General features: G+C 48.1%; 1 protein-coding gene across 1 annotated transcript; it reads right to left on the bottom strand.

Moving 5' to 3' along the window:
• Positions 1–1,983: 1,983 nt before the first annotated feature.
• LOC142775507 (uncharacterized) lies at positions 1,984–5,133 on the bottom strand. Its single transcript, XM_075876945.1, has one exon. It carries the CDS (start codon positions 5,131–5,133, stop codon positions 1,984–1,986), a length of 3,150 nt encoding a protein of 1,049 aa, XP_075733060.1.
• Positions 5,134–14,201: the final 9,068 nt, after the last annotated feature.

Here is a 14,201-nt window from a genome sequence, read left to right as displayed (position 1 = left end):
GGGGCGGTGGTCCTCAGGAATAGGAAGGAGGACAGAGATATACGAAACAAAAAAAAAAGACAACAGAAAGAAGCCCACATGCACACATAGTGACGGCGGTCAAGCTATAGGCATTTATGGGCTGGTGGAACGAAAAAACCGTCTCCGCTTGCATAGCCTTCTCCGGCAATGCCTGATCATCACATAGTATGCATAATATTACGTCCTCTGACAGAGGTTGGTCTGCCAACGATTGTATGTGTGTACTGTACTGTGGGTAGTACGACAGAACACGTGGAATCATTTCCTGCACGCTATGGGCCTCCCAACCTCGGTCAGAGGGCGCCGCTCTGCGTGCATTTTGCCGCCCTTCAAGAAAAAGCCGTTCGCTCGTTATAGTGACGACAGGCTCAATAGAGTTACTGTATATGCTACCTTTAGGTACCAGAGTTGCGCCAACGTACACCATCTTAGGTTCAAATGTCTTGCGGAAAAGCCGATCACGACCCGCGTAGGAGCAGCGCTCGCGCTGCCGAATACTACCGTTGCTTTATTTTTATTTTCTTGCTTTATTTGCTTTCTCTTTTTTTCATAAGGTACGAGAAAAACTCAGTTGGTCTGGTCACGCCTGGAAGCGTTGAACTTATAGTTACGTTTTTGGTATGTAATATTGAAAAAAGTGCATCAGCTCATTGAACCAGTGCTACAAATGTATATTTATAGTAGGCCACACATTAGCTTCGGCTTCTTTTGCACTGTTTTTCGCATTTACATATATAAAATTATTTTTCACTCATGATTGCTGTCGAGACATTTAGCGATGGAATATTTTCATCGCGTTAGGCTCATTGTGGTGGTTCTTGGGCCCTCAGACGCAGAAACCCAAGACAAGGACAAGAGAAACATCTATTGACTTCACGCACAAAACAATAACAACACTGTGGCTATCTGTACAACACACTGGCTCCATAATTCAGTCATACAGTCCTTATGTCTACGCGCCCACGAGTAACCCACGCGTCCTCACTACTCGGAAGTCTAATTCCGTCGGGTGCCACTCACGCTCCCGCTGAAGACGATGGCGTCGACGACGCAACCTCGCCACGGGAAGGTTGCCAAGTGCACGGGAGCTCACGAGCAGACCATCAGCTGCTCGTGCTGGACCAGGCGGCCCCACGCTGCGGCCGACGCAACACCGAGGTCGCACCTTCAATTGGCGGTTGTGCCGGACCGGCTTTGACGTGGCACCGTGGCCATGATCTCGGTGACTGGTTGTGCCGGACCCGAGTCTGGACAGGATCAGCCGCTTGCCCTGGCCCGCACGCTCGTCCGCCACAGGAACAGCATGTCAGGCCCAGCCCGGAACCGCCACTCGCCTCAGGAACATGCCACGCTCGTCCCGGTTGGGTTGGTGACACCCGCTCGTTGGTTCGGTCCCCTGAGGCCCAACGCCTAGCGCTCTTGCTAGCTGGCCGCGTTCTTCCTCTGCCCGTCGCTGTTCCGAAGCTCACGCGCTCACGTTCGTCTGACCCCGTGCACACTTTCGTCTTTGTCGGTTATTTTCCGCTGTCGGTTTCATTTCCAGTTTCGATTTTGGTTGTGAGAAGCACTCCTACCACACTCCCCCCAACTTCCAGTACGTTGTACACACGTAACACACAGTTCCCGAATATAACAAAGGTTCCGCACACTCTAAATGCCACAGTTTAGATGTAAAAAAAAAAACCAATTGCACTATGATGACAACATGATAAAAAAAATTGTGTACAACGGCAATAAGTCACTGCTCGGTAAAAGCCGCACGACTCATATAGTCGGCACCAACGTTGTTCACACCACGAATGTGTTCCACGTGAAAGTCATATTCCATAAGAAGGAGACTCCACCGCAGGACTCGATTATTTAGGTGCCTAGCTGACTGAATATAGGTCAATGGGTGGTGGTCACATTGCAACGTGAACGGCTTGCCATAGAGAAAAATGTGGTATTTGCGAACAGCCCAGACTACGGCAAGGCCTTCTCTTTCAATTGTGGAGTAGGCTGCTTCGCGGGGTAGTAATTTACGGCTCGCGTAGGAAACTGGGTGCAGCACAAATCCAAGCGCCGTGGTAACGTCGTGGTAACGCCTCCAACCGTTCGTTGGCTTAGCGGCTTGCGCTCCTCATACTTCTTTAACATGTTGATGTGAAAGAGCGTAACCTTGTGGCACAGGTTTACTAGGTAATCTAGCTCGCTGCGTTTCTCAATAACAGGGAAGGGGCCCTTCCAGGAAAGCACCAGCTTGTTAGCATCGGCTGGTAACAACACCAGCACCTGGTCACCAGGGACAAGTTCGCGCTGTCTCGCTTTCTTATCGTAGTACCCTTTCTGCAGCTTCTTCGCCTTCATCAATTCTTTGTGTGCGAGCGCACAGGTGCGTTCTAAACGTTGCCGCAGCTCCATCATATGCGTGTATGTCGTCTTGGTCTCGTCATCGAGGCGAGGGTTCGTCCAGAGCTCCTTGAGAACAGCCATTGGCCCTCGCACGTATCTACCATATAATAATTCAAAAGGAGAGGATCCAGTGCTAAATTGGGGAAGCTCTCGGTAGGCGAACAGTAACGGACCAATGTAACGGTCCCAGGTTTTCGGACGCTCTTGACACATTCGCCCTATCATGCGTTTTAATGTCCCATTAAAACGTTCAATCAAACCATTGGCCATTGGATGGTATGGCGTAGTAGGCAGTTGTTTGAATGAAAGCAGTCGGCTGAATTCCTTCATAACTGCTGACATGAAAGACGTGCCGCGATCACTGATGATCTCTTTAGGTATGCCAACGTGAGAGAACATTTCCAGGAGACCTTCCGCAACCTGTCTCGCTTCAATGGAGGGAAGTGCTACCGCGTCGGGGTATCGCGTCGCAAAATCTATCATTGTCAGTACGTAGCGATTGCCCTTTTCAGATGTTGGTGACAATAGGCCGATAATATCAATGCCAACTCTCGTAAACGGTGTCTCGATGATAGGCGTGGTGCCCAAGGGAGCGCGTCCCACCAGGTGGCGTGGCACCATCCGTTGACAGATGTCGCAAGATTTCACGAAGCGTTTTGTGTCGGATTGGACACCCGGCCAGTAGAACTCTCCAGTGACCCTGCTTACTGTCTTCGTGATACCTTGATGGCCGGCTAAGATGCCTTCGTGGGCCAGTTTCAGCACCACCTCACGCAACTGCCGTGGTACAACAAGTTGCTCCAAATTAGTTCCATCTGGCAAGTTGTGCTTGCGGAATAAGGTTCCGTCCCGAATGAAAAACACCGTTTCTCGATCGTTCGACATGATTTTCTTGCCAACCGCCTCGAAACACTTTCGCAAAGTTTCGTCATCCACTTGATATTTTTTAAGCGCCTCACTTCTCACTTGTAAAGCAGGCAGAGTCATCACAGGTAAAGAAGTGTGCTTCTTCGTTCCTCCTGCTTTTCCTAAGAGGACTTCTTCAGGTAGGGGCCGCTTTTCCATGGCTTCATGCGGTGGCTCATACGCTTCCTCCGCATTCGATCTTGGTTGGGTTGCGTGCAAATTGCCAGATACATCCTGCTCACCATTGACAGCATTCCCTTTGCTAGAGTCTGTGCATGGTGCACGCCTTGTTTCCACATGGCCATGGTCATGCTGTGGTGCTGACTCATTCATAGGTAACGTATCCGGCAATGCCGCGCCCTTGATGTTGCCCAAAATTACGTCGTATAATGGGTCGGTCATACACTTAACGAGTACTTCCCCAGTAAACAATGTACATTGCAAAAGGACTTTCGCCTCTGGGAGGTATCGCACAGTACGGTCCAGTAAGTACACTGGGCTCATCGTTCCCGTGAACTTCTGCTTCGGAACCAAGGATTGCCGCACGACGACCGTGTTGCAGCCGGTGTCTCGAAGCACATGCACTGGTCTGTCCTCTAGGAACCCCTCCACAACAGGCATGTCAGCGACTCCAACGTTCGCGGATCGTCGACTTGATGTGGCATTGACGATGGGTATTGTTCCGCCGTCTTGGAGAACAATGTAGCCACTCTTATGGTGTTCAGGTGTCAAGTCTTCGCGTTTTTCTGATAGCATACATGATGCCTGGTCTTTGCAAAATTTTCTACCGGGGCATCTGTCACTGCTGTGTCCACTTTGTTTGCATACTCCGCATCGGCTGAAAGTATTCCCTTTCGTGCGGGACCAGCAGTCAGCTGCGCGATGGCCTGCCTTGTCACAAAGGAAACAGCGACTTGCAGGCTTCTCCGTCTTCTTCGCGGACACCGGCTTGGACACCGAAGGTCCCGGATTCTTGGGAATCCGTTCTCTTCCTAAGTTTGTGAGCGCCTGTGCTTCCATGAAGTTATCGGCAGTCTCGCAAAGCGAACTCAGGGTTTTGCAACTTCTCTCCTTGAGAAAGATCCTGAGTGCCGGAGAACAACCCTTCATGAATTGCTCACTTATCATCAGATCTCGTAGGCTAGCAAAACTTGTCTCCGTTTTTCCCACTTCAAGCCAACGGTCAAAGTAGCCGGAAAGTCTTGCAGCATACTGCAGACCAGTCTCGTTTTTTTCGGGCTTCGCTTTACAAAATTTTTCGCGGTAGCCTTCCGCAGTATAGCGGAACCTCTGAAGAAGCGCCGCTTTCAGCTGATCATAATTCAGCACAGCTGTTGGATCTAACCAGCCTATGACTGTTAGCGCTTCTGCTGTCATGCATAGGCTAAGCGAAAGAGCCCACTTTTCACGCGGCCACCCTTGACACGTGGCGACCCGTTCAAATCGCTGCAGGTACGCGTCGAGGTCGTCCCGAGCCTCATTGAAGGGCGGAATTAGTTTATGAGGACTGCAGACCTCTGTTATTCCTCTGGCGCTCATGCTGGATCCTCCTTGTTCGTCAGCCACCATTGGCTGTACCCTGCTTGCGCTCTCCTGAAGTCGAAGCTTCAGTTCGAGGATCTTCAGCTCTTGTTCCTGCACCTTCTGCTGCTGCTCTAACAGCTTCTGCTGCCTCTCAGCGTTTTCTTTCGCGATCTCGCGCTCCCTAGCACGCTCATCTCGAGCTTCAACGCACTCTCGCTCAACCCACTCTCTGAGCTCCTCGTTCTCCAACCCTAGCTGTTGGCCAAGTGCAATAAATTTCTCCCTGTCCATGACGAAGGCTGCGTCTGAGTAATGGCTTTAGATTTTAATAAGCCATCCTGGCAGGCTCGCCAATTGTGGTGGTTCTTGGGCCCTCAGACGCAGAAACCCAAGACAAGGACAAGAGAAACATCTATTGACTTCACACACATAACAATCACAACACTGTGGCTATCTGTACAACACACTGGCTCCGTAAATCAGTCATACAGTCCTTATGTCTACGCGCCCGCGAGTAACCCACGCGTCCTCACTACTCGGAAGTCTAATTCCGTCGGGTGCCACTCACGCTCCCGCTGATGAAGATGGCGTCGACGACGCAACCTCGCCACGGGAAGGTTGCCAAGTGCACGGGAGCTCACGAGCAGACCATCAGCTGCTCGTGCTGGACCAGGCGGCCCCACGCTGTGGTCGACGCAACACCGAGGTCGCACCTTCAATGGGCGGTTGTGCCGGACCGGCTCCGACGTGGCACCGTGGCCACGATCTCGGTGACTGGTTGTGCCGGACCCGAGTCTGGACAGGATCAGCCGCTTGCCCTGGCCCGCACGCTCGTCCGACACAGGAACAGCATGTCAGGCCCGGCCCGGAACCGCCACTCGCCTCAGGAACATGCCACGCTCGTCCCGGTTGGGTTGGTGACACCCGCTCGTTGGTTCGGTCCCCTGAGGCCCAACGCCTAGCGCTCTTGCTAGCTGGCCGCGTTCTTCCTCTGCCCGTCGCTGTTCCGAAGCTCACGCGCTCACGTTCGTCTGACCTCGTGCACACTTTCGTCTTCGTCGGTTATTTTCCGCTGTCGGTTTCACTTCCAGTTTCGATTTTGGTTGTGAGAAGCACTCTTACCACACTCATTCATTAACCGTGTGAGTTAACCAGCTGAAGCTTTGTAGTCTTCAACTGAATCAAGCTGGATAATAGCGATCGAAAGTGGCCGTGTAGGGCCTGCGTTACGCGCGGATCTCGTATTACCCTCGTATTACAATCGCGGCTTAAGACAATTGGTGTGAATCGTTGTTCAACAACTCTGTCGTGTCCAACATTTTTTTCGCCTAAGGTTTCAAAACTGCATTCAATTCACGCACAAGTAGCAACACTTTGCCACTTCAAATAGTTCTAGTTTGAATTCTCCCTTTATTTGTAGCGTTTTAACTGCCACACTGATTTGTACGTATGCAACTCACACACGCTGCCCAATTCTGCATGTATAACGTATTCACTACTCCATCTGCGGTTATTACAAACAGAGCCAGTTTTGCAGTGCCATGGCCAGATTAAAAAAAAGCCAAGCGCATGGGTGTCAGCAGAGAAGTGGAAAGGGGGCACTTTTCCCCCTCAAGCCACAACAGCCCTTGCCCTCACCCAAGCTAAACCAGTGCTCTCGCTCTTCCTAAGCCACAATGCAACAATGATTTGCACCTCCAAGAGGAAATCCTGCTGACGACAATGGCCAAGCGTTTATTCCTTCCGACTGAACACTAATCTCTCATAGCAACATCAGATGCACCATCGTCTAATCGCATGGACGCTACGTAGTACAATTCAACACAGAATGCATTTGCTGCCGCATTTCTCGTGACTAACAGGCAGCATGGCTGCATTACGGAAAAAATGCAGCGAAAACGACAACAGCCGTTGCCAACCCCACTTGACCTGTCCAGAATCTGCGTTCCGTTGGCTTCTCCGCAGTGCAAATGAACCACCTATGACCACGCGATAGTGCTCGGCGAATAAAGGCGCTTAACTCCTGTAGGCGGAGTGACCAGCACCCGGAAAACAGTGGCGCAACTCTGCTACCTAAAGGTAGCATATACAGTAACTCTGAGGAGTGATGGATGGATGGATGAATCCGGCTGTGAGTTAGATCAGGCGGTGGCTCACACCACCTAGTCATAAAGTTAAGTACAATCACTGCGTGTTTAAAGATTGAATTTCACTCGCACCTCGATTGTAGCCACTAATCAGTTAGCCTCCTCTTGGTTATTTCTACCCGTTTAAAGTCTATTTTGCCTTCACTGTCCCTAAACCCCAATGCTTTGAAAAATTCAGCGCCATTATTTTTGACTATAGGGTGGAGCCCTTTATGGTGCATTCAGACGACGGACCAAATCCGAATTTGTCGTGGACGCGGATGGCTAATCCGCGGATGATCCGCCTGCAGGCGCATCCACACAACGGACGGTGTCCTAGAGAAAACAGCCGGATTATCCTCGACAGCAGATTCGGCGCTCACCTGCGCCCGCTGGCAGCAGACAGGTTTGAGAGTATTCAACATGGATGTCCGCAAGAAGCGACGCTTGGCTACAATGTCTGTCGCGTTGTAACAAATGAACGAGGATTGTTATTCTTTCAGGAAAAAAGAGAGTTGCTGGCAGAATGTTCTTTCGACTACATTGACCCCACTTCTACCCCACTTCTAGAACTTCTGAACGCGTCCCCCATCTTTTTTTAGAAGTGGCACGTCGCCGGTTGCAGAAGTTCGAATATTTCACCACCATGACTTCTAAATGTCTCGCGTGTCAAACTACGGTGGTGACATTTCCCGAACCACCAAAAGTGATTTCTGCATATTTAATCACCTGAGAACAAAGCTCCTGGTAATTAAGTAAACAATCCTCAAGCGTAGATGAGGCCGACCAGTCATGCAGCTGTCCGCGAGCCATAGAGGGCATGCCGCGAGCAGATGAAAAGTGTACTTGTTGCCAGAAACCCCGAGCTAATCCGCTGAAGTATCGGCTTTCTCCCGACAGAATCCCAATGTGAGAAACAGGTTGGGGTCATCCGTCCACGAGCCGCGCGTACGAGTCGCGGACGAGGGAAATCGCTGATCTTAGGTCACGTGACACGTCATCCGTCTCGCCACATCCGGATTCGGTCCGTCGTCTGAATGCATCATTACGGAACATTTTCAAATGTTCAGCCGTTTCCTCTTCCTCTCCACACGCACTACATACTGTATCTGTGCCTTCGTATTTTGCTTGGTACGTCTTGGTCCGCAATACTCCCGTTCTAACCTCGAAGAGCAGACAACTACCCCGAGAATCATCGTGCATCTTTTCCCTTGCAATTTCCTGTTTAAAAGTTCGGTAGGTTTCCAGTGATGATTTCGTAAGAATTCCCATCTTCCACATGTCCCTCTCCCTTTCCTTCACCTTCTTAACGGATGTTTCCTTTTGGTTTAGTATTCTTCTTCTAAATACCTGCTTGACAATTTTCGAGTTCATTTCCTTTATTTAGTATCGATATTCTTTATGTATAAGTAACTGCTTCTCTGCACTCAAACGATGTCCATTCTACGTCTCCCTGTACCCCCTGATTTGGAGTATTCCCGAGTGATCCCAAAGCAAGTCTACCTATGCCACGTTGTTTAATTTCCAATCTTGCTTGAACTTCTGATTTCATGCACAAGACCACATTGCCGAACGTTAAAACCCGGGACTATGACACCTTTCCGAATCCCTCTTACAACTTCATACCTATTGTAGTTCCACAGTGCCCTATTTTTCATTACAGCTGCATTCATAGTGCCCTTAGTCCTTACGCATCTTTCATGCTAACTTAGATACTAAGCCCCGTTATTTATCTGTACGCCTAAGTATTTGTAGTTATCCGCTTTTTCTAGCATGACTTCCTGTATCTTATGCTCACTGCCTTTGTTATCATTAAAAATCATGATTGCCAATTTTCCCTACTCAACTTCAAATTTAACCTATCTGCCTCATTACCACAGATGTCTATCAATCCCTGCAGAACTTCCTTGTTGTCGGCTATAATACTATATCATGTGCATACATCAATGCTGGTAATGACTGTTCAATGTGTTTGCCTTGCTTGGCAAAAGGAAGGCCAAATCCGAGTCGACTCCCCTCTAATTTGGCTTCTAGTCCCTGGAGATACAGCATAAATAACAAAGGTGACAAGGGACATCCCCGTCGAAGCCCGCATTGTATCTCTATAGGCTCAAGTTTGCGCAGCGCCGTTCACCTCCCAAGCAGAAAGAGGGCAAAGCTCCGGTTGCTCTAACAGGCCACGCTGGCTGGGTTTTCCCATTGCGCGCTCGGAAAACGTAATCCTTCGAGCGCGTATCTCGCATTTTGCACGCTGTGGGCAGCGCTCCTTCGTAATTCTGGAAAGCAGACACGCGCCACTGCTGCATTGTGAGCTGCTACAAAAGTTTAAACATGACGAAGACCAGAAAACTTCCCCTCAAGTTGCACCGTTCCCAATGCAAGCAGGGAAGCGAAGGCGTCAAGAGTGGATTAAGACATGCAGAAATGGGAAGCGCTGTCTTCTCGCAGGAGAAAATTGAGCTTCAAAATGTTGTTTCAGATATACCACAAAAACACTAGCATTAAAAAACGCAATTAAGTACCTCAAGCCACTGCATCATCTGTCCAAAAGATGCGATCATCCCTTTAAAGTTCAAGGATACCGGACTATAACGAACCTATGAGCTAATGTGCTAATGTGAACCAACCTATGTGCTAAAGGATTTCCCGCTACTAAAGTGTGAACACAAATAATTAGCAGGTAGGTTCGTTCTAGTCTGGTATCCTTGAGCTTTAAAGGGATGATCGCATCTTTTTGACACATGATGTGGTGGCTTGAGGTACAGTCAAGTGCATAATTTTAGAGACCACGGGAGCACGTGCCGAGGCGCGTCGCTGCGCCTTCTGGTGACTACATGGCTCTCTCCGGGAGCGCGTACTGCGCACGCTCGTCCCATATCACCCGGCAGCCTGCCCTTCCGCTCGTTTCAACGGCGTGCATCTGGAAACGATGCGGACGGTGCAAGGTGTCACTTCTGTAGTCCCTGTGCAAGCACCGGTACTCCCGAGCGATAATATAGCGGCGAAAATGCCTCTAATGTAATAGCACGGCTCGAGCGCGCCATGTAATACGCTTTCTTCTTGGATGCAGCACGGAAAACATGCAGTTTCTCAGCTTTTCTCAAACGGAGTTGCGTGATATGCTCATGTTGCAGTGATGAATTTTGTGCTAGGTCTCGGAGACGATATGCCAGCTCCATTTCTTGGTGCGAATATCGCGCGTGCAGTGGTATGCCGTAAACCACTGAATATCGCGCGTCCAGAATGAATAGCCAGGAAACGCGATAAATAAACAGTTTATTTTTTGAGCCAGAAAAAAAAAGAAAACGATAGCTATAACTGCTATCCAGGAGAGATCACTACTTTCAGTATTTATTCAAACGCCCATCGGCGGCAATCACTGGCGCCACACGAGATGGCATGAAATTGTAAAGCACGGCCACGATCTCGGGGCGTGAACGAAGTGCTTCCCACTCCTCCTGTAGGGCCGCGAATAGGGTCTCCTTCATTTAACTTCCAAGATTGAAACGCCAACTTGAACTTCCAAGTTGGCATTTCACGAGACCCCAGACGTTTTCAATGGCGTTCAGGTCCGCTCCTACAGGTGGCCATTCCTATGTGCGAACAACAAGGCCCTCAAGCAAAGATTTCACACTGCGAGCAGTGTGAATCGGGCTCCTGTCATGCTGGTACACGAAGCAACCATCCTTAAACGGCACATTCAACACATAAGCAAGCACTTCTCTCTCTATTAGAATGGAGTACGTGGAGGCTGAAAGGTTCCCATCGATAAGAACCAGTGGTCCAAGTCCTTCCCTGGTCATGGCGGCCCAGACACTCACAGAGCATCTGCAACTGGCAAAGACTCACTGCGTGTACTGTTGTAAATACCTGGCGAGGAAGGAAATGCTGGATTGGTTACACGGATGTATAAGAACGACAATGGCACATAGTCACTTTATCCCCGAACAATTTCGTCTTACTGGAAGATCCATATAATGAAATTTTAATTATGCGAGATCGCCAAGATGGTGCGAAATATTCGACACGTTGGTAAGGCACCCTCAGTGCGTTCCAGAAGGCCTCGAAAACTCAACTGTATTTTTCTGAGGTAATGTGGTACAATATACAAACATTGGGTAAGGTGCTTAAGTTTGGCGAGCTGCTCACAATAAGAAGTAACACAGCTTAAAGAGAATCAAAGCTAAGCAACGTTCCACAGCAAGTTCGAAGACAAGAAAGTGCTGGGCTTTACTTGCCTTAACCACAACGTAATTACGGCGCCACACGTATGCCTTCACCTGTTTATATCTTCGAACTTTCTCCTTCGTAGTTCTATAGTTGTGAGTTTGTGTAGTTTGTAATAGTTCTCTCTTGTAAGCTGATTTATTGTTTTTATATGTATTTTCTTAGTTGTATCAAGTGTAGATGTATTTTGTTACTTGTATTGAAGTGTTGTACGAGATCCCGTGTGCTGCAATATCACTAGAGTAAAGTTTGTTTTGTTTTCTCACGTCTCTGATCTCTTCACTGTCTCTGCTTGCGTACGGAACGAACTGACCTGCTGTCATTCCCGTCGCCGGCTTCGCGCTGGCGGCGCTAGAGTGGCAGCTTGTAACAGCCGCCGATGGGCGTTTGAATAAATACTGAAAGTAGAGATCTTTCCTGGAAAGCAGTTATAGTTAACGTTTTCTTTTTTTCTGGCTTATAAGAATAAACTGTTTATTCATCGTGTTTCTTGGCTATTCATTCTGGACGCCCGATATTCAGTGGTTTACTGCATACCACTGCACGCGCGATATTCGCACCAAGAAATGGAGCCGGCATAACGTCTCCGAGACAGAGCACAAAATTCATCACTGCAAGATGAGCATATCACGCAACTGCGTTTGAGAAAAGCTGAGAAACTGCATGTTTTCCGCGCTGCATCAAGGAAGAAAGCGTATTGCATGGCGCTCTCGAGCCATGCTATTACATTAGAGGCATTTTTGCCGCTATAGTATTAATATATTAGTACCGGTGCTTGCTCAGCGAGTGCAGAAGTGGCACCTTGTGCCATTTCGAGATGCGCGCCGTTGAAACCAGCGAAAGGGCAGGCTGCCGGGTGATATGGCACGAGCGTGCGCAGTACGCGCTCCCGGAGAGAGCCGTGCAGCCGCCAGAAGGCGCAGCGACGCACCTCGGCACGTGCTCCCGTGGTCTCTAAAATTACGCACTGGACTGTACGTTCCATTTTAAACAGCTACAGTATCGTATACATTATGACTACTACCAGAGTTTGAAGCTTAATAACAAATTCTTACCGAATCTCTCCAAGTTGACTTGTACTGTACCCAATATTCACTTTCTTTCCCAGTAATTTATTTATGCATGGTAATAATGTGAGCTACACAACTGTCTACAGATGTCCTGTACAAACTCATGTTGAGGAAATTTTGCATCATCTCATTCGTGCATCAAGGTAATGCTAACATAGCGTTTCTTTTTAAAAATGCACTTTCGAACTACCAAGGACAATCACATAATCACATGGCTTTAGAAAAACATTCTCGTGCGAAACCTAGCTTGTAGCCTTTACACACAAATTAAACGTTATTCTCGACCAAAATAGCTCTGCCGACTGCATATTCTTAGATTTCTCCAAAGCTTTTGATAAAGTCTGTCACAACTTGCTGTTGCACAAATTAAATGAACTTAATATAGATCCCAGGCTTCTAACCTGGCTCGAATGTTTTCTAAAAAATCGTTCTCAATTCGTTTCAGTTAATAATGTAAGCTCTGAACCTAGTGCCGTTCATTCCGGCGTACCACAAGGCTCCGTACTAGGCCCACTGCTCTTCCTTATATACATTAATGATTTACCGTCCTGCATTACCTCCAATATTCATTTATTTGCGGATGACTGCGTAATCTTCCGAGAGATAACTTGTGATGGCGATATTACCTCTCTTCAACATGATCTTAACTCCATTTATCTTTGGTGTAAAACATGGCTAAAGGAATTAAACAATAAGAAATGCCAAATTTACGTGTTTCGAGAGCGAACCATTAACTTCCAAACTATTACCTTGATAACACCCCTCTTCAATCCGTGACAAACTATAAATACCTTGGGGTGCATATAACAACTGATTTGACCTGGACTGTTCACTGTAATTACGTCATTAAAAATGCTAACCGAATGTTAGGTTACCTCCGCCGCAACTTTTCAACGGCCCCTTCTTTCTTGAAACTTCTTCTTTACACTACACTAATACGACCTAAACTTGAATATTCCGCTGCAGTATGGGATCCTAGTCATGCCAACCTAATACACTCTCTTGAAATGGTACAGAAAAACTCAATTCGTTTTATACTTTCTAATTACAACAGGACAGCTAGCATAACAGCCATGAAATCTAGCCTCAACTTACCTTCACTTTCATCCCGTCGTAAAATGTTTCGTCTCCACTTGTTTCACAAGCTCTTTCATCACACATCGCTGCGGAACGGTCTTATCTTGCCTCCTAGTTATATCTCACCCCGGCTGGATCATTCCCATAAGGTCGGGTTGCCTTCTTGCAGGAGTCGCGCCTTTTCTCAGTCTTTCATACCTCGCACCTCTGAGGACTGGAACCGGCTTCCCGCATCAGCGGCAACCATTGTAAATCACCTTCATTTCAAAAGTATCTTAGCTAATTATGTGTAATTACAGCCAACAAAGTATTGTATTACCCGATGCTGTGTTGTTCCTGTACAATAATTATTTTCTTGTCGTTTTTTCTGTCTTGATGTAATTCTCATCATTCCCGCGTTTTTGTTTGCTATAAAGCCTGTTAGCTAACCTGTATAATTAAGATCTTCTGCTCGATGTAAGATTCGCCGCTGCATTTGTAAAAATGTTTGTCTTTTCTTTCGCAACCACTCCCCTTTGTAATGCCGTTTGGCCCTGAGGGTATTGCAAATAAATAAAAATAAATAAAAAATAACCTTTATTTTACGCCAAATTTTCTACACAGTATGCTCGACAGTCTTGGACCCCGCCGTGGTGGTCTAATGGCTAAGGTACTCGGCTGCTGACTCGCAGGTGGCGGGATCAAATCCCGGCTGTGGCGGCTGCATTTCCAATGGAGGCGGAAGTGTTGTAGGCCCGTGTGCTCAGATTTGGGTGCACTTTAAAGAACCCCCGGTGGTCGAAAGTTCCAGAGCCCTCTACTACAACGTCTCTCATAAACATATGGTTGTTTTGGGACGTTAAACCCCACATATCAATCA

This window comes from Rhipicephalus microplus, chromosome X (genome assembly GCF_043290135.1).
Source record: "Rhipicephalus microplus isolate Deutch F79 chromosome X, USDA_Rmic, whole genome shotgun sequence".
NCBI lineage: Eukaryota > Metazoa > Arthropoda > Arachnida > Ixodida > Ixodidae > Rhipicephalus > Rhipicephalus microplus.
The sequence above is the reverse complement of the archived record's forward strand: the minus strand, read 5'-3'. Positions and strand labels throughout refer to the sequence as shown.